The following is a 27,561-nucleotide window of genomic DNA, read 5'->3' as shown; positions in this document are numbered from 1 at the left end:
CAAAGCAGCAAAACTATATCATAATGGTATTAAAAGTGAAAAAGCCAGCATTATGATTATGCCACCAAAATATTTAAAAATATTCAAATGAGGCCCAAATAGTCAAAGCTGCTGACTGTCAACACATCTTGCCTCTTTGCTTGTTTCTCTTTCCTTATGTCATGACCTGCCCACCCGCACCCCAATCTCTCCTGCTTGTCTCAGCAGTGAACGTGATGGAGCAGCTTCCCGGCATTCGCTCCTTGGGGGCAGTAACAAAGGAGAATGCTCCCTTTCTGCAGAACTTGCGGGAGGTTTGCGTTCCACTCTTCACCAGAGATTAAAGCACGTTCTAGTTTTATTACATTTCATGGTCGGCTCCCTTCATCCATGGATGTTTATATTAAAAACTCTCACTTTTGGCACTGCTTGCATACTTTATTATTTTCCATCCATAAATTTATGGCCAAGCAATAAAAATGTCTGTTTCTTCCCCTCGCCTCACCTCCCTTTATTTTATGTTAAAACACTTTATATCACCCTTCCGTCATATTAGATTTCAGGGTGCTGTGCTGCAACATAAAACAAATGCAAACTGAAACAAGAAAACAGCAGATAAAACTCTTCAAATGGATTAAAACTTGTTCCATTAACAGCAGAACCCTGCAGATATTTAACTGGAAGTAGGTTCTGTTGAACTCAGCAGGGCTTGCAACTTAGTCTGTGTTGAAGCCAGTAGAACATTCATTGGGCATGTGGATAGGACTGTGCTGTGAATCAGTAAAATCTATTGAAATGCCTAGGTAAATCTAAAAGAAAATGGCTTTGGGCTGTGATGCTGAATTTTGAGAAGTGGGGGAAGTAGATTCGGTAGAGAAGACAGAGGCGGGCTGCATTTAGACAACAGGCAGCCTCTCTCAACCCTGGGTTCCCAGATGTTATTGGACTACCACTTCCACCATCCCTGACTGATTCTCCTGTTGGCTGTGGATGATGCGTGTGGTAGTTCAACAACATCTGGAAACCCAAGGTTGGGAAAGGCTGATTTACAGGATCAGGAATGTGCTTGCATTCTCCCTCTCCCTCTGACATAAACAGCATAATAATTATTTCCCAATTTGACAAAACTATGGTTTGCTGTTGCATCTGAGGAAGATTAGAGTGCCGTGAACCTACTCATTTGAGCAACCTCTTATGGGATCTTGGCAGGTTCCAACTAGGGTTCATGGCCATCCTCTTGCTTGCCTAGAAAGAGGCTGGACCTTCACAAGGGTTCCTACTGAACCCTCACGAATGCTAAAGCTTGGATATAGTTGAGGTTCCGGAGACCCCCAAATTATTCAGAATGGTTGGTCATTGTGGCCTCGTAGGGAGGAAGTGTTCCACAGATTTGTACCATTTTTCTCTGTTGGGACAGTAAGTTGAAACAAGTGAAGGCAGTAAGTGCCCTAAGGATGGAAGGGGTGAATCAGGCAGGACCTGGCAAGGCTCATGGAACAGAACTTCTCAAAGTTTCCATGTCTCTTCTTCTGCCCTCTGTTTTGCAGTAAGTCAATAGATCATTTCCTGTTCTACCACTGGACTATTCCGCAGTGAATACAGAATCGTTACCATTGTGTAGCAAAGTATCAAATAACTGTTACCAGTTCTGTTGATGATGTTTATGCTTAAAATCTAATAAAGCAGTCGGATAAATTTATTAAGAGAATAGCTAAGTTACACTAACTGGTGTGAATGCCCTAGTTACCTTGTTTACTGAGAACCGGCAGAATTTATGGATTGGGGAATTTGTTGTTGAACTAAACAACAACAGCAGCAGTAACAACAACAACAACAATTGTGCATTTCTTTTAAAAAATGACCAAGAGATGGCAAGAAGTGCTCAACCACCTGCATGAGATAAAATAGGGATTCAGTTCCCCCCGCCCAAAGGTGAAGGTGATTCTGTGGACACGCGGCCCATTTCCTTTCCTCTTTGGTTCAGAGATGGGGGTCTTGATAACCTTGAAGTGTTCACTGATACTGCTGCAGAGTTGAAATGGAAAAGATGGATTTTGGCAAACAGCTTCGTGAGCATCAGATGAAGACACTACAGCTTGTTGATGTTTAAAATTTAGGGGATTCTTAGAATGATCTGTGACCAGCTGGGCTTGTCCATTTACCAATACAGGAAGTGTTGCCCTGTAATAAGTTTCAGTTGCCTGAAACGATGCATCACTTACCTTAAAATCTAATTGATTACATATCACTGTACTGTATGCGGTCCTTTATTAGTTGGGCTTTCTTGAGGAAGAGCGGGGGTTGCCATGTAGTAGCAGAGTATGTGCCAAGTTCCCCATAGAAGAGCACCAGCCCTGCTTAAGGGATCTTTCAGAAGACAACCCAGAGAGCAAATGAGCCAAGTGGAACAAAGAAGAACTTCAGGGTTGCTGGCCAGTGCCAGTTGGGGTGAGGAATACAGTAGGGGAGGGTTTCTGCTTGTTTACCTATCTATGTAACGTACCTGTTTTTCCCCCACACTCCATAATGCACTCCTCCTTTGCGGTATCCTGGAGCCCAGGTGTGCTTCAACAGACCCAGCATAGCTACCTCACTCTTTGTTTTCCTGGTGTCCGATGGCACTACCATGGATGACCAGCCTAAGTCTACTGTGACAGTTCAGCTGGGTGACATCAGTGGGCACAGCCACTTCCTTGGTGAGTGTGCAATCAGTGAGTTTGGTTTTTATCCAGGTTCTTGTGTGTCATTAGGTTCTAACATTTATTTGCCATTTTTACCATTTCCTTCTTGTAAAGAGCAAGGTTATTTTAGTGGACTTCAGACAGACAGGAGTGTTGTTTATTTCCACCCTCCCCTCACTCCCTGGGAGCTGTAGGCGGTTTGGCAGCAGAATCATTGCTTATGATGTATACGTTAATTCTGTTTTTGCCTCTGTTAAATAGTTTTTAAAGTGTTTTTTATAAGACCTGCAAAACCTGTTTGACCAGAGACCACAATGGAGCTGGGAAGAAAGAAATATGTGTGTACAATTCAGTGGAAAGCAAAACCACGAGTCAGATGTGTCTGTTGCTGTGCTGCCTCCTTTCAGACCACCTGTGGTGGCTTGAACGTCTGGCTGCTTCCCACCGAGACCCCTTGCACATAAAGAACTAGCTTGCCTGGGAAGAGTTTAGCCTAGAACGCTTTTCTTGATAGCTTTGTAGAGTTATGGAGTTTTAAAAATGTGTGTAGGGAGGGGAGCATTGAAACATTGGAGCCCTACCTGTAGTCTGAAACAGCATAGCCCTCACTGTGCCCCTGCCTGTATAAATTGCTTCATAGAGAAGAAGGGTTTTCACAAATGCGCTATATTACTTGCTACTTTGTTGACAGGGCATTGCATTCCTTCAGAACAGTGGTTTTCAGACTTCCTACTTGCCTTGGAACTCTTCCCACAGTTGCGTGTCGACTGAGGAAGCTGTGAAGCTCTGCTGCCCAAGCCCTGTTTCATAGCAGAAGATCCTGGTGTGTTTTCTAAAATCACATACTAGTTTCTTGTGGGGCGCTGGCATGGCCTTTGGGCCTTACTGTTGCCCATGTGTGACACAAAACATACTGAACTCCCTTGCAGCTACATGTTGTGGAGAAAGATTGGTACTGTGCTGGATGTCTTTAGGGACCTCTCTGCATGCTGCTTCCTTCTCTTTCCTCCTCCTGTGCTTTTATCACTGTTCCCTTCACCATTGAATGAAGGGAAGGGGAAGGGGCAAGTGTTTGGCCACTGTGAGGCAGTGGAAGTTGGCCAAGGAGAATGGCAGGGTGTATGTGGCATCACTCTGAACCCTTGGCTTGGCTTTGAGGTGTTTCCAGGTTTCACCTATTTTTCCTGGGAAATAGAGACAAATCTCAATCCAGTCGGAGGAGAGACTCAGAGGGCTTATCTTCTCTAATTTAGAGGGACTTCACAGGGACCCAAAGTTACTTTGTTCCTTAATCACCTTTAGCAACGTATGAGCTGTCGTGCCAGCAGAATCCACTGGTCATCAACTTAAGTGACAACGTTTCCTTCCGCCAAATCACATCCGCCCTGCTCAACTTCTCCTCCCTCTCCGTGGGCATCTCTGCGGTGGCCTTGCGGACACGTTCGCCACCAGACCCTCCCAACCCGAGCAACTGCCTCCCAGAGCACGAGGGGCATGGCCGCCAGAGACTCAGGTAACTCTTCAGGATTTGGTATTGTCACGTCAAACCCCTGCAAAGAGACAGTTGCTTAAGGCTGTAATCCTGACGCTCCTTGCCTTGGATTGGCAAGAAGCAAGCCCCTCTGAATTCAGTAAGACTTTCTTCCAAGTAGACATGGTTAGGATTGCACTGCTATTTTATTCCCTTGCTGAGAAAGTGGAGAGTAGCCATCAGGAGCTGCTCTGTCCTGTGGGCAAATCCAGGGTAAGTGTGTAAGAAGGGGCTGAGGGATTAAGTCAGAGGTGAGGGAGAAGTACTAACTTCATGTTCCAGAAGGCATAAGAGACAACAGCAGAGTGTTTTTTTAAGAGAGCAGGAAACTTTGGGGCAACTTGAGTTGATAAAGGTGTGGGGGGGACCACCAGGAGCATATTGGAATACAATAGCAGAAAAGCATGGTGCAATCAGGCCATCAAGAGCTTTAGAGTTCGTGCTGGGTACAGAAGACAACAGGAAAACTGCACCATATAACGATGAGGGAGGGAACTGCAGAAACCCCTCGGGTGGCACTTCCACAGGTGCCCCACCTGCCCCACCCCCTCTGCCAATGGCAGAGAAGCAGCGCTGCCGTTGGTGCTATTTTTGGGCAAGATCACATCCATTTGGGGCAAGATCACATGGATTGTGGTTCAGCTGCAGGCTGCTCTGCAACTGGAGTAAAGGGGATTTATTTTCACTGCATGCAGTCTTGGTCAGTGCTTATTCCCCTTTACCCATTCATGGCTTCTTTGTACAGTGGTGCCCCGCAAGACAAATGCCTCGCAAGATGGAAAACTCGCTAGACGAAAGAGTTTTCCGTTTTGGAGGTGCTTCGCAAAACAAATCTCCTATGGGCTTGCTTCGCAAGACGACAATGTCTTGCGAGTTCCTGCTGGTTCCCCCCCCCTTTTTTCTAAGCCGCTAAGCCGCTTATCAGCTGATCCGATCAGCAGATAAGCCGCTAAAAGCCTCTAAAAGCTGCTAATAGCGCTAAGCCGCTTATCAGCTGATCTGATCAGCAGATAAGCCTCTAAAAGCCTCTAAAAGCCGCTAATAGCGCTAATCCGCTAATCCTTCAATGGGCTTGCTTTGCAAGATGAAAAAACCGCTAGACGAAGAGAATCACAGAACGGATTCTTTTCGTCTTGCGAGGCACCACTGTACCACACAACCCTTTTTGTAAAGCTTGTTGCAGAGGAAGTCACTCTGGAATGGGGGATTAGAAGCCCATGCTCCCAAAGCAGAAGTGGGAACAGATGCTTGGAATGAAAAATAAATAGCCTTTGTGTCCCCTCTTCCCTGATACCTGGGAAATTCCATGAAGCCCAACTAGGTTCGGTTTCACTCAGAGAACAGCGGGCGCTCATGGAGGGCTACAGCTTGCACTTTAAAATTTGTATAAAAGAACTCACTTAGCTTGCAAAACACAATTTGGAGACTCTTTGGTCATTATGTATTTCAGGCACATGCCAAAGATGCTGTAAGTAAACCAAAAATGTAAACAAGGGGAACTATAGAGCCACTTTGGGAGTGTCCAGTGTTTGGACATGCTCAGTGGGAGTTTAAAAGCTTTTTTTTTTTAAGTGAAGCTGTGGAGACCAGCACTTACTTGAAAGAAAACCTCTTTGTCACTGCCACAACATATATATGTCCCATATAAAAGAACCCCAGTGTTAATGGGGTATTCAAAATTCCAGACACATATAATCAGAGCAGGTATGGTAAAAGAAAGTGTGCAGTACATTTGTAGAATGCTCTCCTCAAGAAGCTTTGGCCGGCACCTTTGTGATACACCTTTAGGCAAAAACATTCCTCTTTAACCAGGCCTTTGACTGGTTGACATCCTATGCCCTTTTGAAATGTATTGTGAAAGAGGGGTTTGCTTTGTTTTTCTTTTCATTCTGTATTTTCTGTTTTTTATATTGTGATTTTATGTTGTGAAGCACCCTGAGATCAAGGGACGTGGGTGGCGCTGTGGGTTAAACCACAGAGCCTAGGGCTTGCCAATCAGAAGGTCAGCAGTTCGAATCCCCGCGACGGGGTGAGCTCCCATTGCTCGGTCCCTGCTCCTGCCAACCTAGCAGTTCGAAAGCACGCCAAAGTGCAAGTAGATAAATAGGTACCACTCTGGCGGGAAGGTAAACGGCGTTTCCGTGCGGTGCTCTGGTTCACCAGAAGCGGCTTAGTCATGCTGGCCACATGACCCAGAAGCTGTACGCCGGCTCCCTTGGCCAATAAAGCGAGACGAGCACTGCAACCCTAGAGTCAGTCACGACTGGACCTAATGGTCAGGGGTCCCTTTACCTCCCTTTACCCTGAGATCTAGGTAAAAGTAAAGGACCCCTGGACGGTAATGTCCAGTCAAAGGTAACTATGGGGTGCAGTGCTCATTTCACTTTTGAGGCCAAGGGAGCCGGTGTTTATCCACAGACAAACATCCAGGTCACATGGCCAGCATGACTGAACCACTTCTGGCGCAACGTGTCACCATGATAAGTGCCAGAGTGCACGGAAACGCCGTCTACCTTCCCGCCACAGCAGTACCTATTTATCTACTCACACTGGTGTGCTTTCGAACTGCTAGGTTGGCAGGAGCAGGGACCGAGCAACGGGAGCTCACCCTGCCGTGGGGATTCAAACCACCGACCTTCCAATTGGCAAGCCCAAGAGGCTCAGTGGTTTAGACCACAGTACCACCTGTGCTTGAAGCCAAATGGCACAGGCAAAGGTACACAGGCAAGTGCCACTTTCTGGCAGCACCTGCAAACCCCACTTCCTTGGCCTTGAAATTAAACCATGTAGGCAAAGGCACAGGACTTTGCAAGCTCAGCTGATTAGCAGTGCCCTCAAACCCTGCTTTTGGCAGGGAGCCACATCCTTCTCCTGCCCCACACCTGGAGAGGAAGTCAGTGTAGTGCTATGGCCATTGGTCTGTCAGCGCAAGCTTTTCAGGTTGCCAGATGCAATTCTCCCCTCTCTTGCTGAGCCTAAATGCATGGGTCCTGGTGGATACAAGCTGGGCATCTGAGCCATGGAACCAACAGTGACTCCCCTGAATACATCAGGGATTAGTCAGCGAGAGGAGGGGTTAGTTAAGAAGATGTGTTTGGATTTGATATCCCGCTTTATCACTACCCGAAGGAGTCTCAAAGCAGCTAACAAGAGCCCAGAGTGGCTGGAGAAACTTAGCCAGATGGGCGGGGTATAAATAATAAATTATTATTATTATTATTATTAACAATCTCCTTTCCCTTCCTCCCCCACAACTAACACACTGTGAGGTGAGTGGGGCTGAGAGACATCAGAGATGTGGGACTAGCCCAAGGTCACCCAGCAGCTGCATGTGGAGGAATGGGGAAGCGAACCCAGTTCACCAGATTACGAGTCTACCGCTCTTAACCACTACACCACACTGGCTCCTTGTAAGTTAATACAAGACCTTGAACATGGCCCAGTAGCATATGAGCAGCCAGTGCATGCTTTTGAGCACTGGAGTTCAGTGCTGGTAATCGTCTGTCCCCCATCCACCGTCTAGCTGCGGCCTCCAGACTAGGCCCAAGCGTAGCCTCACGAAGAGCTCATTGCAGTAATGGAGTCTTGAGGAAGTGTGGGTGGGAGGGGGAGATCTGTATTGCATTTGATCCTTGTTGAAGTCCCCAGAAGCTCAACGATTTGACAAACACATGTGCTTGTAAAATATATATTAAAAAGAAGCAAATGGAAATCTAAGCTAGTGAAAGAATTTTTAGCAGCTGCCCTAAAACCATTTCTCACTTCATAAACATGTCTGCGTGTAGGGAGAAAAGAAATATTTTGTCTTGCGGTCCCTTTTCTTGCCATTTTCACTTGTCCTTGCCTCTCCCCCTCCCCCAAAAGGAAACCCTTTCAAAACAGTCTGTTCCTTTTCAGTGTTGGACTACTAGTCTTGGCAATGCTCTTTCTACACATATGGTTTGGATCCAGGGGGGCTCCATCGTGGCTGTCCATTGCTAAGCTGATTCTGTGCAGGTCCCCGGCTGCTTCCCTCCTTCAGAACTTCCTCTTCTTCTGTTTTCCGGGTGGTGGTGCTCTCTATTGTCCCTCATAACAGCAAGTCAAGACCAATTACTTTTAGATTATGCAAACATCATAACTAGCATATTAGAAGCTGTATTCCTTCCCGTGTGACAGAGAAGAAAGAATATTGCTACTAAGATAGTGTTTTTTTACTTTTATAATAATTTGTATTAAAAATAACTTTTTTAAAAAAACACACACACCTGTTCTTTCAGTTATCAGGTGTACAGCAGGCACTACTTCCTCTCATCTTTGTGGTGGCCATTTTGGTAATTGTTAATTGAGTCATCACTCAAAACTAGTCTGCACAATCAACCGTTTGCAAATGCACGTCAAAGCGCAGTTACAATTCTGGCCAGTTGCAAACCATGGTTTGTCTCCAAACTATAGTTAAGCTTCCAAAATAACAATTCAATTGAGTCGTGACATAGGTCCCTACTGCCCACTAGTGGCCGTTTCAGGATTCTAGGTGGGCAGTAGGGACTTCTACGTCACTAGCTGACTCCTTCTTCCATTGAGCACTGGTGGGCGGTAAGGAAATTTTACCATCAAGAAAGATGCATTGGGGATGGTAGGTATAAAAAGGTTGACTACCCCTGACTTAGAGAAAAGGCTTCACGCCACCATCTTGTAAATTTATGTAGCAAAATACAATTCCATGATTCGAAAGAACAGAATCATCCTCCCACCTGACCCCCTGGTATTTAGAAGTTGGCATCTCTGGCTTAAATCAGTAAGTTATGATAAGTGGTTTAACGTAAAGTAATACAGGCTTGGTCCATCAAAATTTAAGTCCTTTCCTATAACAACTTAGGACCAGGTTACCTGTGTAGACTTGCTCGCTCATTGAGATCAGGCCCTGCTGGTTGTGCAGCGTGAGCCCAGCATGTTATGTACTGAAGTTCTCACCCTGGGCCAGCAGGGAGATACCGTAGATAGTTTTCACTCAGGTCCACATATGCAAATAAGGGATTGAAAGTTAAAGGATACCAGTATAGTCTCTCATGGGCAGCGCCCTCGGGGAATAACTTGCCAGCAGGGCATGGGGTATTGGTGGAGGGAGGGCACAGAATCAGCACATTTGATATAAAAAAGTGTTGGAGTAATCACACACTGTGAACCCACCAGCCAAAACTAAATCACAGAAAGAATGCCCTGTGTCACATATAACTTGTATACAACTTGCACTAAACATTAGGAAGAAATGTGGAGTTTGAGGGAGCTGGGAGAGACGTACATTATTGGCGCTTGAGCAGCGGTTCATTAAATTCTGAAATGAAGTTAGTGTTTACTGAGGTGCTTAGTTCAGCTGGCACTCAGCACATGTTCCAGAACTCATTGGCTCTTAGCTCTGCTCTACAGGTGACACTGCAATGAGTGTGGGCTCTTTGCAAGCACAAAGAGAAAATGTATTTTGGTGCAGGCTGACTGCTGTCAGTGAAAGGGATCTGAAAGGGATCTGCTGTTAGTGAAAGGGGAGGGCATAAATTTAGTTGTATCCTGATGCCTAATCTGGGACCTAAGGCCTTTGCCAGCTGCTGGCACAAGTACACAACTCTATCCTGTCATTAATTAGACTTGATCATGTGGAACTTCCTTCTGTTTGGCTGGCCAAACCTACACATCTGCCAGTAACTTAATCAATAGCCTTTTGCATTCCATCAGGATAATGTCCTTCTCTCCACCTGGGGCACCACTCATCTATTATGCAAATATGGTATGGACTTAAAATACTAGAGCCAGTGTGGTGTAGTGGTTAAGAGCGGTGGACTCGTAATCTGGTGAACCAGGTTCGATTCCCTGCTCCTCCACATGCAGCTGCTGGGTGACCCTGGGCTAGTCACACTTCTCGGAAGTCTCTCTGCCCCACTCACCTCACAGAGTGTTTGTTGTGGGGGAGGAAGGGAAAGGAGAATGTTAGCCGCTTTGAGACTCCTTAGGGTACTGATAAAGACTCTCCTCCCTGAAAGGGAGGGGAGGGGTTGTGGTTCGAGCTCCGGCTAGCAGGGGGCGTGGCCCCCTGCCCGCCCGCTCACCTGGTTGGCGCTCACGCCCCCTCGGTGGCCATCCAACCAGGAGCCACGGAGGGGGCGTGTTCAGCAGCATTTTGCTGCAGCGCCAGCCTTCCCCGGCCCCATTCTTCCTTCGTTTATCCCGAGTCACCCACCCTCCACTCCCTTTTAGTTAGGGCTTAGGATTTTGGCCTTGCTATGGACCTTAGGTTGGTCACCCTGGTTGCCTGGGGGGCCTGGTAGGAGTTTTTCCATTTGGCACTAGGCTTTTTGTTTTTTTCGCCTACCTCGTAGCAATCGTCACAACTTTTGTGGTATTGGTGGGTAGGTCAGGCATTGGAATAATGTGTTGCGGTGTGTGGAAGTGCTAGGTGTGGCCATCGCCTATGCCTTCAATTTTTAGGGGTATTCCGTTAAAGGAATCTGGGGGTCGTGTATTCCGTCCGATGCCTGCTTGGCGGGAGGCCTTGGCACGACCCTCGGTGACAGCAGGGGTGAGCCTATAGTTGGATTAGCATCAACAGGCTCCACCTACTGGTGAATAACCCACTTGTTTCGATCCAATGCCTAAGCCAATACCTTTTAATTGCTGTAACCAATAAAGTTGTGGCCTTTTCTAGCCCATTAACCTTATATCACGTGTCCCTGTGTCTTTATTTCACTTCGCCTGGGTCGGGTCCTCGAACCACAAAGTGGGATATCAAATCCAAACTCTTCTTCTACTCTGTGGTGATGGTTCTGTGGCATATTCACCTATGTTTCTAAGACATCCCTCTCTAACTTGAGATAAGAAACTTCTATGAGCATCTTGGACATCTGCTTCTGCCCTCTGGAATCAGCCTTATGCCATTATCACTTCCTACCAGTGGCAGGCAGAGACTCGATCACCTTTTGTCTCAAGTAACCCCTCCCTGTGTGTAACAGAATCTTCAGCTGTTTCTTGCCAAAAAACTGAACAACATAGTTAAGGATCCTGGATCTGTTAATTCTGCCAGGCTGCTCCAAGGGGAGAAAAGCCTCATGTTCTCACTTCTCCTCCTTCTTTGATGCCACACCGAGGGGGTTCTGGAAATTCAGATTAAAAATACGGTTGATGCTAGGGTTGTATGGGTGACACTCTGCGTTCCCTTGTGTCAAGCTTGTTTTGTCACAGTGCTAAGAGGAGGATGCGGTCCCACCTTGCAATACAGGAAGCTGCATTTTGATTCTCCTCCCTTTCTCTCCGCAGCTGCACCCAACACACCTGTGGAGAGGTTGGCAGCTGTGTGCAGCCATTTATCCATCATGCTGCTGCTGTCAACTGCAGTCCCAGCAGCCAGGGGCATATGGAGTGTGCTGTTGCCTGCGAAAAGGGCTTTGTCCTCCACGCCAGCCATGGGCAGCTGCTGCGCCCAGGACAGGTGGGTACATGGGGTTGTGATGTTATTGCAGGCATGCTTCAGCAAGAGGGTAGATGGGGCTTCCAGAGAGGCCTTGCCACTGCAATCCCACCAGTTATTTATCTTTCCCAGTGTACTCAGTAGATACCGTATTTTTTGCTCTATAAGACTCACTTTTTCCCTCCTAAAAAGTAAGGGGAAATGTGTGTGCATCTTATGGAGCGAATGCAGGCTGTGCAGCTATCCCAGAAGCCAGAACAGCAAGAGGGATTGCTGCTTTCACTGCTGTTCTGGCTTCTGAGATTCAGAATATTTTTTTTCTTGTTTTCCTCCTCCAAAAATTAGGTCTGGTGCGTCTTATAGAGCGAAAAATACGGTACGTTGTACAGTACAAAGGGGTCTTGTGGCAATGTTTCACAGGTGGTGGCTGTGATGAAGGAAACAAAAATGTGTGGACTTTATGGTTGTAAAGATAGGCTTGAAGACCTGCATGAAGCTTATCATTGTAGCTTCATGTGCTTTTTCGAATGGTCTCCAGTTATGATTGCTGCCTTTGAGTGACCCCTGTTCTCTCTCACTTTCCCATTCTTTTTCTCCAGTTACCACATTGCTCCCTGCCAAAAATATTTTAATGTTTGGCAAAGAAAAGAAAAGAAAAAAAGGCGAGACCGAAATATTGGGGTGGAAAGAAATGAACTTCCTGCAAATGATAACTATTTGCAGAATTTACTTTGAATGCAGAAACTTCAGTTTCCTTTGTGCCAGACTATGGTTCTTTTGCCACATAATCTAGTCGTGTTTTAGGCCAAATTGATCTCTGATGTAACACTGAGTCAGCTAGTGGGCTTTCTGAGGAGTTTAATAGACCCATTATAGTACAATAGCTAAGAAACCTTGCTGGGAGCTAGGTAGGAAGTGTCTGGTTCATAATTTGCTTCTCTCGTGAACTTGCCAGATAGGTTTGGCAAGCTACTTTCTGTTATCCACGGTGCTATCCAATTTGCATTAATGGGATGATGATAATAAAATGACCTATCAACAGATTATAGAAATAAAACATATGAAATACTTTTAAAGGGTTAGATAGATACTAAGTATTACGATCATTAATGTGGTCCAGCAGGAAATGACCGGTGATGGATGCTGCCTCCTTCTTTGACTGATTTTTATTCAGATCAAATCACAAGAACGATAGATGCACAAATTCAACAGGTTGTCCCAAGCATCTAAACTGGGAATTGTGCCATCACGTGCCATTCGTTCATCATCGGGAAAAGTGGCTGCCCATATGTGAAAAACTTAACATTTTATTTACAATCTGTTGTTGGTTTCAGCAACTGAGAGACCCCTGGGGTGATACATGCAGCCCCTGAAAGCGGGGGTCACTGACCCTCAAATCTCCAACCCAGAGGCAAAAATGGCGTGTGGTTTGGGTAACAGATACAGCCAACCAGTGGCCTAACCCTGCTGTCTTTTAGCATAGCCTTTTGACCAAAATAGTTGCTATTCAGGCTGTTAAAGGCTTTTGAATTAGTCCCTGCCACTGAAAGGGCAGTCCGGATATCACTGGGAAAGGAAGCCAGTCTGAAAAGAATTAAAAGAGATACTTGATCAAAATTTATGAAGGCCTGTCAGTGGCTTGGAAAGATGCATGCCTTAGGTGGTTCTATCTGGGTGGCTCGGTCTCTCTTCCATCATATGACTCTCCAGTTAATCCAGATGTGGGCAGATGCAATTTGGATTGGGCCCTGGGTCCTCTCTTGCACACACTGCGTTCTCGGGTGAAACAAAGTATCCTTTTTGCTTTAATTTTACACACACACACACACCAGCAAAATAAACCTGCCTCGTTTAGCATTTCCATGTTTGGCACTCAAGCAGGAAACATATTGGCAGAAAAGACTGCTTGAGGGCTCCTGCTCTTGTGCCTTGCTGAGGAGGAGGCACTGCTAGCATCACAAGTGAGGCAAGTTAGGGCAGAAGTGCACAATGGGATTGGCACTCTTGACATAGGTCTCACCCCCCCCCCCAATTAAATGCCTGGTGCAGGAAGACTCCTGGTCGTTACCAGAATTGCAGCAAGTGGGGAGAAGAGCTGGCTTTGTAAAATCTCAGCTTTCAGTTATGATTCTATTTTAACAAGAAAATGTTTCTAATGTGAACCTCCTGAACGTGATAATATGCTGAGAGTGTACAGCATTCTGATGTCTTGGGAGTCAGAGGGGTGGTTGGGGAGGCAGGGCTTTCCACAACCAAAATCGACATGAATTACGCAAAATTGCAGTTGTATGAAATGAGGGAATTACCCTAGTTTAACTCATTTTGTAAAAGAACAACCACCACAACAACACATTAGCTGACAACCACTTTTTCACTTCCCATCATTTGCAAGCCTGAGGTCAGGGCACGATTCTCACTTCCGCCTGCCACTAGCACTGCGTTGGAGTTTTGACTGATGTGGGTCAGTTTGGGGAAGCAGCTCTCATGATCTGCCAATTGTCAGTGCTGTAAACCAAGACCAGGCACCTGCCAGCCCAGAAGCAGAAGCCAACCTCCTGGCGGTTCCCATCTGGACTCTGGCTTGATTCCTGAGCCAAGGACAGCTCTTAGATTGCTGTATCAGTTTTGCGACAATCAGTAGAAATTCACAGCAACCTTTCCCCTCTTTCCCCCCTCAGAAAGAAATTCTCTTGACCTGTAACTATGGGCGTTGGGACAGGTCTGTGACTTGCGACCCCATCGACTGCCAGTTTCCAGACCAGTCACATGTCCTGTATGCAGAGTTCTCTTGCCCTAAAGGGACCACCTACATGAAGCGATGCTTCTTCTCCTGTATCAAGCCAGCAAAGCTGCAAGGTATGCTGATGAGCTTTGCTTGATGACCCTTAGGCAGCTCTGATGGTGCATTGGAGCTTCAGAAAGTTATGCTCTTGTCTTTGCAAATAATTCTGAGTGGGTGCTTCTTCTCCTTCCCTTCCCTTTCCTTCTCTCTCTCTCGCTCTCTTCACCCCCCTCTCCCTCTCTTACTCGGAGTCAGGAATGAGTCAGTGGCTGACCTGCCTGGACGATGGTCTCTGGTCACTCCCGGAAGCTTACTGCAAACTGGAATGTGAGACTCCGCGCCCGGTTCCCAATGCTAAGCTGCTGGTGCCCCGCTGCTTGCAAGGGAATCATGATGTGGGCTCTGTCTGCCGCTACAAGTGTAAGCCTGGATACCACGTGGCGGAAACCACAGAGGAGAAGCCCAGGAAGTGAGTAAAGGAAATATATTATCTCCCTTTGCTATTTCCCCTGTTGCCTCTTTCACCTTAGCATTTGCACTTCAGTCTTACCAGAGCACCTGCTGGATTTGATGTTGCCACTGGAGTATTTGCACTTGGCCAGTGGGTTTGATGGTGGCCAGTCCCGCTCCTGCTGGGAGATCTGGCATTTCCCCCAAGCATACAAGTGTATTGTGAAAGTCAGCTTTCGTGGCTAAAATGTCAATCAACGTTGGCGTCCAGGAACAGGTGCAGAAGGCAAGGTGGAGGAGTGGAAGCAGGAGAAAGTAAGGTCAGCCTCTGACCTTCTCTAGAGAGTGAGGTGGAAGGTAATATAAGCCATGACTTAGCCCAGAGAAGGTTTAGAATGGCTGGTACGGTAATTGAAATCACCATAAGGCTGTTTGACTTGCAAGGGATTGGAGTTAAAAGCTGATAGAATCCAAAAGGCTGTCCTTTAGAGCCAGAGTTATGGGATGATGTCTCGTGAGTCAGTGCATAGCCAACTAAGTTCTACTTAGAGTAGATGCATTCAAATTAATGGGTGGTAGCCAGCGAGCCACTGTGGTGTAGTGGCCAGAGCGTTGGACTAGGATCTGGGAGGGGAGGGTTCAAATCCCTGTTCAGCCATGAAACTTGCTAGATGTTCTTGGTCCGGTCACAGTGAGCTCAGTCTAACTCAGCTCATAGCAATGTTGTGATGGGGAGGAAGAGAACCGTGTATGCTCCGTGTGAGCTCCTTGGAGGAAAGATGGGATATACATACAAGAAATAAATAAACTTTAGTGGTTTTACTCTTGAGTATGGCTAACACTGACACAACCCAGGGTCACTTCTGGTCTTCCAGAAAAGGTAAGAAAGTGAGATATTCATATATATGAGTTGACTATATATATATATATATATATATATATATATATATATATGCTTTCGTAGATTTTCACGGGTACAGGAATGCAGGTTTTGGTGTTTTCGGGTATCTTCCCGTGTAAGAGTTGGGGTGTCTAGGCGACGTTTCGACGAGGTCTCACTCGTCATCTTCAGGCTGGTGCTTTCGGCTTCTTGTTACTATATATATATATATATATATATATATATATATATATATATATATATATATATGTTTTGGTGTCTTCGGGTGTCTTCCCGTGTAAGAGTTGGGGTGTCTAGGCGACGTTTCGACGAGGTCTCACTCGTCATCTTCAGGCTGGTGCTTTCGGCTTCTTGTTACTAGAACAGAGCTAGTAACAAGAAGCCGAAAGCACCAGCCTGAAGATGACGAGTGAGACCTCGTCGAAACGTCGCCTAGACACCCCAACTCTTACACGGGAAGACACCCGAAGACACCAAAACCTACATTCCTGTACCCGTGAAAATCTACGAAAGCATATATATATATATATATATATATATATATATATATATATATATATATATATATATATGAATGAATTGCTGTTCTTGGACTTGTCCATAGTATTTTGCAGCTTTAAGGTTAGAATCATAGAATCATAGAGTTGGAAGAGACCACAAGGGCCATCGAGTCCAACAACCTTTCTCCCTCCTCTATGTGACATCCTTTTATATATTTGAACATGGCTATCATATCACCCCTTAACCTCCTCTTCTCCAGGCTAAACATGCCCAGCTCCCTTAGCCGTTCCTCATAAGGCAACGTTTCCAGGCCTTTGACCATTTTGGTTGCCCTCCTCTGGACACGTTCCAGTTTGTCAGTGCCCTTCTTGAATTGTGGTGCCCAGAACTGGACACAGTACTCCAGGTGAGGTCTGACCAGAGCAGAATACAGTGGCACTATTACTTCCCTTGATCTAGATGCTATACTCCTATTAATGCAGCCCAGGTTGCAGAGGACTTTTAATTAACAAGACTTACTTCCAGTAAAACGTTATGGCATAATCTCCAGGGGAGGTCTAGAGAAGGGCCTTTCCTGCAGTGGCTCCCCATTTGTGGAATGCCCTCCTCAGAGAGGTTCCTCTGGTACCTTGATTGCATATCTTTAGGTGACAGGCAAAAATGTCTGTCTTCAATCGGGCGTTTGGCTGATTAACATTCCATGGCTTCTCTTTTAAAAGTGTTTGTGTGAGGTGGCGCGCGTTATTCGTTCGCTTTAATTTTTGTTTCATTGTGTATTTTGTATTCTTATTTTGCATTTTTCTGTTGTGAACCACTCTGGGCTCTTTGGATGAAGGGCTGTATACAAATTAAACGGGGTGTATTTTTGTAACTTTGTAAGGTGGATAGCCATTGGGTAAGCCTAGTCTTGCTTGGAGGGGAGGTTGTAGCCTCAGCCTGCCCCTCCACGGGTAAGGTTAGGGGGCTAGGGCCATGCCACTCCACCAATGGGGACCGCTTGGGGGATGCCCTGATTTGACCTAGGTCGTAGGGCAGCCCCTACTTGCTGGCTCCCAGAGGGCGGGCAGGAGTGACATGTGCAGTTGCTTACCTCAGTGCCTATGGCCAAACCTTCATATCTGTAACTCACTAGCATGTCAGCCTGGATAGCTCTGTTGGTTAGAGCGTGGTGCTGATAATGCCAAGGTTGCAGGTTCGATCCCTGCATGGGACAGCTGCCTTTTCCTTCATTTCAGGGGGTTGGACGAGATGGTCCACAGGGTCCCTTCCAACTCCACAATTATTTAATTGCTTTCAGTTTTCTAAATAATCAAGTTTTTTAAATATGCTGTGTGTTGTCTAGTTATTTGCACCTTAGGGAACAGGGTGGTCACGGGGCCTCACCACGCAAAGCCAAAACAGACAGATCCTCTCTTCCTTTCCCTCGAGCCTTGATTTTTCTGTCCTACCTCATGGAATCAGCTCTGTTATCCTCCAGTGCTATGAAAATCCAGTCCTTCCCTCTCCACCCCCTTTTTACAATCCAAATGAAAAATCTGCCTTTGGTAAGGAAACAGTTAAAATAGTACATAAGTGAATTTATGCTAACCTTCATCATTTTTAAATGTCAAAACTGAACCTCTCCAGCTTCTTTTTTTAATGTAGAACTCTACCCTCTAAACACAACATTTATTTTTTCCCCTAACAATATTGTTTTTGGATAGAAAAAATGCTCACAATTACAAAATAGTGTGTGCATGAGTAAAATTTGCATTACTTGCTATCTTGACAAGTTTGCAGAATTTGGCTTTCATTGTGGCATAAATTTGAGTTTCTGTTCACAGTAAGCCTGCTTCATTCTCCGCCTTTTATGTCTGCAATTCTATACTTACTTTATAAGCTCTATTAAACTCAATTGACCCTATTTCTTAGTAGACATTGGATTGCGCTGGAAGGATGTTTCCAGATGGTGACCTTATATAGCAAATGAACACTTCAGATGTGATTTTTCTGTATGCACATTAATGTGTGGAATATACCTGGGTCCCAAGTTGTTTAGAGAGATTTAACAAGTCAATAGTATTTGGAATTAGATTCAGAAGTAGGCAGCCAGCTCTTTTGACACTAACAAGATATGATCTGATTTTGCTACACCTGTCAAAATCCTGGCAGCTGTGTTCTTAACCAACTAAAGCTTTTGGAACGTCTTCAGACAGAGCCTCACATATAACATACCATAGTAATCCAATCAGGAAGTTGCCAGGGCATGGAGAACTGGCTAGGCTGACCTCTGTCCAGGAGAGAGGATGAACCAGGAAGATGGCACCCTGATGGGCTCACAACATAAAATCACAATATAAAAAAGACAAACTATGTAATAAAAATAGGAAGAAAAACAAAGCAATAATCCCCCTCCCCCTCCCATCTTGATTCCTACTCAGATGTACCAAATAAAAAAAATATTGTTTGCAGGATCACATCCTATTCAAGGTTCATTCATCTTTCAGAGCCAGAGGCACGTGAATCTGGAAGTAGGTAAACAAATTGTCACTTGAGGATCCTTTATACCAGCCGTTATTTGCCATTGATGAACTTATTCTAGTGAACATAATGCCAGCCCAGAGCAGTGGTCATGCTGAATAAGAAGAAGAACATGAGCAAGCTACAGACACCCATGCCTTTGCACCAAAGGCTGATCTTATCCTCACCCTCTGTTTTCCTTTCTTGGTATATCCCTCTCCCGCCAGTAGGTCCCACATTATCCAAACATTGCAGTTGATTTGAAGTTAGATCATAAAAAGTGTAGAAAGAGGTGGATGTGGGGAAGGGAAATGGAAATGGAAATAATCAGCAGGGTGGGACCTGGAAATTCTTCAGAAAGGCCACTGTGGGTGAATGAGGATAGAGCTAGGATGATCAAGAGTGTAGCTTGGCTGCAGGCCACCCAACATTAACTGGAAATGTATGCAGCCCTGTTCATATTTTTGCACCAAAATAATTCCAGTGTCTGTGCCAACTAAACCCAAATTCTTTGCCCTGTAAACTCAACAAGCTGCACTCCAGCTAAATTATGAAAATCATCTTCTTCGTGTATGTTTGTGCTTGCAGAGTAAGCCTGCTCAGTTTGCAAGATTTATTTTGAACACATGAAAGGGTTGGTGGATCCTGCGCCACCCAGAAAACCTTTAAAAATGAACAGGGCTGTAAGAGAAGATTCAGCCACTGCTCCTCTTGGCCCAGCCCTCCTCCTGTTGCAGCAGGCGAGACTCCACTTTACTCCACAGTAAGAGAAACCTAAATGTAAAATGCTTGAAACTGAGCGGAGTTTGGGTCCTCTACTCCCACAAACGCAGCAGTATAAAACTTTTTATATCCTGCTTCCTAGCCAAAACGAGAGAAAACTTCAGGGAGGAAGAGATAGTAAGCAAAGCTTGTGGGCAGAACTCCCACCCTGCTGAAGAATTTTACAAACCCAGGACATCTTCATGGTTCTACTCATCTGTTAGCTGCCCTGGGAGCAGCTCTGCGGAAGGGTAATGCTGAAATCTAAAATGAAGCAAAAAGTCTGGTTTGTCAGTTAGGATTCAGACATCAAAACAATTTGTTAGATTTTTTTTAATGCAGTTTACTTCAGAAACATACATACACAATTATACCCTTGATAATCATAATTTGGTCATTAGCAAACATTGAGAAAAGTCTAGCAGTTGTATACTCTTAGCTGCCTTCATTGAAAGTACCAAAATAGAGGTTAAAAAATATACTCTAAGGGTAACTAATCTGTATTAACATGACTTAACTCACCCTGTGTTGCAGCCCTGACATAAAAAGGGAGGGGGATTTACCCCAGACCTATTGCATGGAGGAAAGTTTTTTTTAAACCCTCACAGCACAACCCCAATCCTGATCCACAGATGCTGAAATTTATCCATGCATTCAGGTCTGACCCACCTAGCAAACAAAGTGAGGTGACTGCTTCAGGTGGCAGGATTCACGGGGATTCACCCCTTATTCCTGATGTAGATCTTTATTCACCCCTTCTTTCCTGGTGGGTATGAGGGTACCATTTTGTGCTTCGCCTCAGGTGCCAAAACGTCTTGGGTCAGCTCTGCATGCATTTCATACATTATCTAGTTCGGCCCATAGTCTACCACGAAGGAAGGGAATATTGCTGTAGACTAGAGGTGTTTATCTGTCTCGTAGTGAAGAGCGAGAGGTGTCTGTTTTGATGTTTTTGCTCTTCACTGAGAAAACATGAGAGATAAGGATACTGGCCCTTAAGGCTACAGTTTTGTTTCCATCCAGTTTACCAGTAAATACCTCTACTCTTTCCTGCTCTGCTGCTTGGAATCCTTGGATCTCCTGCCATTGGCAGATAATGTGAAGCTTTTGGACTAATTTATTGCCATCTTCCTTGGCACCTAAACCTGGCTACTGCTAATACACACTTGGGGGAGGGCCAGTCACCCTGCTGTATGGATTGTGATGTTTTCAAGATTGATGTTGAGGCCTTCACATCAAACACACCTCTTGCAGTGCCTCATATGTCTTCCCGAGGCTTTCAAATTTTGCCCTTTAAATGTTGGATTATTTTTTTAAAACCCTTGATTTTTTTTGTTTAATTTTTGCTTTGGCTCCGCTGCTAATCCTAAATAAATGTCAGTTTTGTAGGATCAGAAGAAGTGGTTGTGGCTCTGTTACAAAGGAGGGTTAAGAGCAAGTTTTTAAAGTCTCTCTCTTCCCCCCGCCTCTTGCTTCATCCTTTCCCAGTACCTCTCAGTAAACTGGCTGCTTAGCTGGCTATGTGAACAGGTACTTAACTCCCCTCCCTTCTCTCCAGACACAAACACTCTGTTTCAGGGTTAGGTAAGGACAAGTATATTTTGCAGGCACCTGAAGATTGAACTCAGAAGGCTACAAGTGTGATTGAACTGGAGAATCCCTGCTCCTCCCTATATGATCGCTTGTGTGCCCCACCCCCCTCCAGATTTTTCCAGCTCTAGGGCTCCAGAGCTTCAGAATACTTGAGAGTCAGAGCCTGGCTTACATGTAGATACTTTCCATATGATGAGCATCACTTGTAGGCAAGATCTCCGCCTCTTCCTTCTCTGCAGCCACTGAGAGGTGCCCCTTTGATGATTGCCAAAGCGATCCCAGAAGACAGGGTGCCAGACTTAAATGAGGCATTCCGGGATTCATTTAAAACGGGGCAGTGGCAGGGTATGTAGGAATGCTTGAAGAATCTGATCCTTGCAAAGCCTAATGCAAACTACCTGATCTGTCCGCTCAGACTAATGTGCAGACCAGAATTCAGCTATCCTTTGGATTTCACCTTTCTCTGAATGTTGTAATCCAGTTCTTGGCACAGATAAGTATCACAATGCATTTACAATGCCTATTTTCAGAGAAAGTATGTTCCAAAATAAACACTTAATTGCAGTATTCTCCCTCCCTCCCTCCCTCTCTCTGTGTGTGGGGTGGGTTGTTAATGGGACAAAGAGCGAATACATTAGAAAGTGACACATCCTGGAAATCGGCCAATGAGTGCATCTTTACTTACCTTTTATTTTTCTAATGATGTTTGTAACATTCAGCTAGGATCTCAGATATAACAGAGTTCATTATATTATTTTAAGTTGAAATATTTCTAAGCTGCTTTTCTGGACCAAGTCTGCAAACAAAATACAAGCATAAGGATGCATTAATGTAAGGCTGTAAACATTTTAAACCCAAAATAAATCCAATGGTACATTAAAATCAGCCAGTGTAGAAACACATTTCTAGTTTCTTAGGGAGCTAGGTTTCCATTCACTGTTTCCATTCGTATGGAAGCAGCTCTGGGAAAGAACAACAGTGCCAACCAGTGGCTGCATCAGATTCCTGTGGTGTGTGTGTGGGGGGGGGACTGTTTAGAACAGGAGTCAGCAAACTTTTTCAGCAGGGGGCCGGTCCATTGTCCTTCAGAACTTGTGGAGGGCCAGACTATATTTTTTGGGGAGGGATGAATGAATTCCTATATCCCACAAATAACCCAGAGATGCATTTTAAATAAAAGCACGCATTCTACTCATGTAAAAACACGCCGATTCCCAGATCGTCTGCGGGCCGGATTTAGAAGGTGATTGGGCTGGATCTGGCCCCCGGACCTTAGTTTGCCGACCCATGGTTTAGAAGTTTTAAAGTGAACGTTTTGAACTTCTCTAGCTCTACTTTCTGAGTCTGATGAGTCCGCAATACTTGCAACTGGGTAGTTTAGGTGGCAGCTGGTTTCACTCCAGTACTCCCAGAGCCCCTGGTTCAAGAAAACAAGCCACAGTTGAGTTTCCTGACTCAGAATGATTCCCCCCCCTTGACATGGGCATAGCCGGGGGGGGCGGGGAGAAGCTGTCCCCCCCTAAATCAAGTAATCTAAGATAACTCAGTTCGCTCGCCCCCCAACATAAAGCTTGCCCCCATTAAATAAATCCTGGCTATGCCCATGCCCCTTGATGTGCTTGATGGATTGGGGGTAGAGAATAAGAACACAATGTAAGAAAGGATTTGAATATGTTCTTATTAGTTTCTAAGTTTATGAGAAACAAAATAAAAAAAATATCCTTCCAGTAGCACCTTTGAGACCAACTAAGTTTGTTATTGGTATGAGCTTTCGTGTGCATGCACACTTCTTCAGATACCTGAAGTTTATGAGGGCATGGAAAGGATGCTATCTGGTAAATGTACCAATGATCCAACTTAGATCCAGTTGTTGGGGCTAGGGCTTTTTTTCTGGGGGTACTCAAGAGTACACTGGATCAGCACCTTTCCCCCCCAGATTTCAGAAGTGTGGCAACTTCATGGTGAGTACTGGCATCTTTTTTGCTTAAAAAAGGAGTGGGGGAGGGGTTAGTCTGGTCCCACAGAAAGGAACCGAATCTTGGAGAGAGTACCTTTGAATTTCCACTGCTTGCAGTACATATTCTCATTGTTCGTGTTCTTCCAGTCTCTTACGCCAAAAGAGTTTGGTGAAATTTTATAGCGCTTCAGTCAGAATTTGCAAAAAGCCAAGTCTCATATGTACGACCAATAGCGTTGTAAGACACGTCCCTATGTGTTGCAGTTGCTGTTGGGGCTGCCTGTTGAATAGCGCCTGTGACTACAGGAATCATACCTGAAAATCTTTAAAAACTGTAAAACTTGAAAGGATCTTTGCACATTTCCAGGTGGACTTAAGTAGCCTTTTCCCCTTTGCAAAGTGGAAAATGTGTATGGTTTTACTTAGAATCATAGAATCAGAGAGTTGGAAGAGACCACAAGGGCCATCGAGTCCAACCCCCTGCCAAGCAGGAAACACCATCAGAGCACTCCTGACATATGGTTGTCAAGCCTCTGCTTAAAGACCTCCAAAGAAGGAGACTCCACCACACTCCTTGGCAGCAAATTCCACTGTCGAACAGCTCTTACTGTCAGGAAGCTCTTCCTAATGTTTAGGTGGAATCTTCTTTCTTGTAGTTTGGATCCATTGCTCCGCGTCCACTTCTCTGGAGCAGCAGAAAACAACCTTTTGGCTTGATTGGCTAGAACAGAAGCTGTTTGGTTTTCTGGTCTAGTCAATTTACATCTCATCTGAAATGACTGGGGCTGGAGCAGACTTCTGAACCTGTGACCTATCATCCACGTATGGCAACCCACAAGGGACACAAGGGATCTCCTTCCTCATAGACATGACTCATGGACAGTGTTAGACTTGGTGGCTCATAAGTTACTCAGCCTAGACTAGGTGGAATAGCTGCCTTATTGAGAATTAAGAGGAAAACAGGCTTTTTCCCTCTGGAGAAGCTTCTCCCACCTCTTCCTCTCCCGTTAAATTTATAGTTATAAAGCTACCAATGATTGATTAAAGCTAATTTTATGGTACTGGAGAGTGGCTCTCATTGCTCTTAAAAATGATCAACTGTGCATTATAATTGGCTCAGCGAGTGGATACTTTTATTATTAAATAATAATAATGGGTTGTCGCTGATCATCAGTGATGATGGCCAACATAACCAACTGGTCAGAAAGTTTTTGAGTTGCTTTTAGTCATTGACAAGGATAAATTCAACAGATATTTCTTCTTGAAAAGTGTTCAGACTTAAGCAGCATTATTTTATTACCGCTTGATGCCCTTGGTGTATTTTCTGGCAGAAATTTCACTTTTCTTTACCAGAAGTATTTGACAAGCTGGACAGAATTCAGAGATGAGCCACAGAAATGACAAAAGGCCTGGAGAGACTGACTTGACTGAGGCTCTGTTGTAAGACTCAAAGCTGCAGAGTTTTAGGTGGATGGAGGGAGAGGGACAGAGTAACTGGCTGCATGATTTCAAAGGATTTGAAGAGAAATACGAGAGGGGGCCTTGTAGGGAAGGATGCAGTGGCTTCTTTGTGGGAATGAGATATTCTCAGGAAGCATGAGGCTCAAGCAGGCAAGGAACCATCTCCACTGGGATGTCTGGGGACATAAACAATGCACCCCACGCTAAAGAATTCTGCACCTGTGCAAATTCAAATTCTGAACGACAAAAGCTGAATTCTGTGACTGGTATAAATTATGCAAGACAAGCAGATTTGCCAAGATGTCTTGAATTTATATATATCTACTTTTCATTATCCTGCCAACCTAGCAGTTCGAAAGCACGTCAAAGTGCAAGTAGATAAATAGGTACCGCTCTGGCGGGAAGGTAAACGGCGTTTCCGTGCGCTGCTCTGCTTCGCCAGAAGTGGTTTAGTCATGCTGGCTACATGACCCGGAAGCTGTACGCCGGCTCCCTCGGCCTATAGAGCGAGATGAGTGCGCAACCCCAGAGTCGGTCACGACTGGACCTAATGGTCAGGGGTCCCTTTACCTTCCCTTTACTTTTCATTAATTCTGAGGTTTTTTGGTCTTGGAAATTTGATTTATGGGGATTTCTATTTAAACCGACCTAATCTGTACTTCTCAGATTAAAGTGCAGATCAGAACATAACTATCTTTTGGATTGTGTATGTCCCTGAATCTTGTAATACACTGCTCAAAAAATGTGCCAGAATGCATTTAAATTTGCATTTTAGGATAAAATATGTTGAGTTAAAGAAATATAAGAAATATGTTAGAACAAAATACATACTTTTTGGAATGGATTTTTTAAACATCACAGATGGTGGAAACAATATAGAATGGACTTAATGAATGAACACATGTAGAATTGGCATGAAGTGGAAATAAACCGATCTTCTCATCCCGAGCCTTGGGAAGGGGTGATGAGCTATGCAGCTTGTATCTGTAAATGTTCAGCAGGCAGCACTTTTTCAGCCTGTTCTGATATATTACTTACTGCAGGCAGCTTATTTAAAATAAAAATCAAATTATCTAGTTTTTCCAAAATCAAGTTAAAGGAAAACAATTCAGCTTGAAAGGCACATATGTCCTCAAATGTTAACATATTCTGAGTTAAATATGTGATGCATATCATCTTCCCTTCAGTGGTTTTCATAACTGAATACAGTTAACAAACAAGAACGTGCCCTCCTCTCTCAGCGGCAGCAAGGGAATATTGATTTCCTAATTTAGGGTTAAAAAAAACACCAGGGATCGTCTTATACGTGGGGGCTTCTTATACATGGAAAAATACTGTAGTTCCTAAGAATCTGAGTTGAGATATGGGAATCCCAGGGCTTTTTCAGACTGTTGCTATTTTCAGACGGCATTGAATCACATGCCACATAATCTTAAGTGGCACTTGGGACCTGAAGCAAGTGTTGTTGATTTGAACAGTGAACATAGTGTAATCAAGTTCAAACTGTGCGCAGATTGACAGCTGGAAAATAAGTAAATAAATAAATAAATAAAGTTGCATTTGACTTCAAAAGAGGAAACTTCTGTAAAATGAGGGTATTGTTAAAAGGAAAGTTGAAAGGCAAAGTCAAGAGGGTCAAATCTCTCCTAAATGCTTGGGAGTTGTTTAAAACCACAATGACCGCTCCCCACATTAAATGGGGGGCGCCCTTTGCGTGGCTGCGCACAGCCCCCTGGACCCTATGTGGAACCAGTAGCGCAGGCTTGGCTTTGCCTTCCCCAGGTGAGATACCTGGAGGTCTCTGCCTACCTCAGCCAGTTGCCCAATCCTGCCTGGGGAGGCATTGCCAAGGTGACCAAGCCAGGTAGGGGGAGGGACCACCCTGCCCACACAATAGGGGGAGGATCTTACCTGGGAATTGTCAGTTGGTTCCCCGTTAAAGGGGTTGCTATGAGGGGAGGCTTTGGCTATACACCTAGAGATTGTCATTGCTCTCCCCTGCAATGGCGGCGTAACGGGGGCGGGCTCTCTCTGCTTGAACATATGCTCTCCAGAGCCAGCCCACCCCCCACCCCCACACACTAGATAACCCTGATGTTCCCCAGATCCCCAGCGGGTGACTGGGAGGGATAAACGCCCAATGCCTGAGCCAAGGTCTATCCACATCTGAAACATAATAAAGTTGTGGCCAATTTTAATCCCATAGCACGTTGTCTTGTGTCGTTATTCCACACGGGGGCCGCCCAGGGTTTGGGGGACTCCACCTGTCCACACAATATTAGAAGCTCAGCTAGAATGTAGGTCGCAGACCAAGGAAGGTACCCCCAAGGCCAAGAGGGTGCCTGTGTGCTTAAAAGCAATCAACTAAGTGATTTAAGCCAAAAAGGCTTCCTTTGGAGAATGGAAGTCTTGTCCAAGTGAGAACAAAAAAACACACGAAAACTTTGGCGTAAGGAATGCAAGTGGACAATAAGAGAGGCTAAATTTGAGGAACACGTTGCTAGAAACATGAAGACCAGCAATAAAAAGACAAACTGACATATCTGACATAGCAAGAGATTAGCAAGGGAGGTGGTTGTGCTTTGGATGAAAAGGGAGTCAAAGAATGTTTAAGGAGATCACAGAACTAGTTATTTGCACCTGTCTTCACAGGGGAAGATACAGGGCAAATTCATGTTCCTGAACAAGCTTCCACGGGAAGGGAGCCTGAGGGATATGAGCATACAACTTTTCCTAAAGAATAGTGGGAACCGTTGTTCATTAAGGCTGCTGGGAATTATAGCTCTGTGCGGAAGAAACTACAGCTCCTAGGTTTCTTTGGGGGAAGTTATGTGCTTTAAATGTGTGCCGTTGCTTTGCCCCTCTGTTCTGTTGACTCGTCCTTTTGTTCCCATTTGCTTAAAAGCAACACTTGCTTCTCCCTTTTCAAACATATTCTGGCTTTATTCTCCCTTAGGTCACACTTCATGCTTCCTGTTCTGTAGTCAAACAGCTATAAATATGATGGCAGATTCAGTTCCCTCCCCCCA

At 45.0% G+C, this 27,561-nt stretch overlaps 1 protein-coding gene across 1 annotated transcript in view; it reads left to right on the top strand.

The window, feature by feature from the left end:
* The window catches only part of PAPPA2 (pappalysin 2), a 126,358-nt gene that overhangs the window by 67,629 nt on the left and 31,168 nt on the right, over nucleotides 1–27,561 (top strand). The window contains exons 12-16 of the mRNA XM_081194270.1: nucleotides 2,540–2,675; nucleotides 3,963–4,173; nucleotides 11,476–11,647; nucleotides 14,305–14,482; nucleotides 14,664–14,877. Of these exons, the coding sequence (XP_081050396.1) occupies nucleotides 2,540–2,675; nucleotides 3,963–4,173; nucleotides 11,476–11,647; nucleotides 14,305–14,482; nucleotides 14,664–14,877 (911 nt within the window). The remainder of the gene's footprint in view (nucleotides 1–2,539; nucleotides 2,676–3,962; nucleotides 4,174–11,475; nucleotides 11,648–14,304; nucleotides 14,483–14,663; nucleotides 14,878–27,561) is intronic.

The sequence above is a fragment of the Podarcis bocagei genome, assembly GCF_964188305.1.
Source record: "Podarcis bocagei genome assembly, chromosome: 5".
NCBI lineage: Eukaryota > Metazoa > Chordata > Lepidosauria > Squamata > Lacertidae > Podarcis > Podarcis bocagei.
This window is presented reverse-complemented; position numbering and strand designations above follow the sequence as displayed.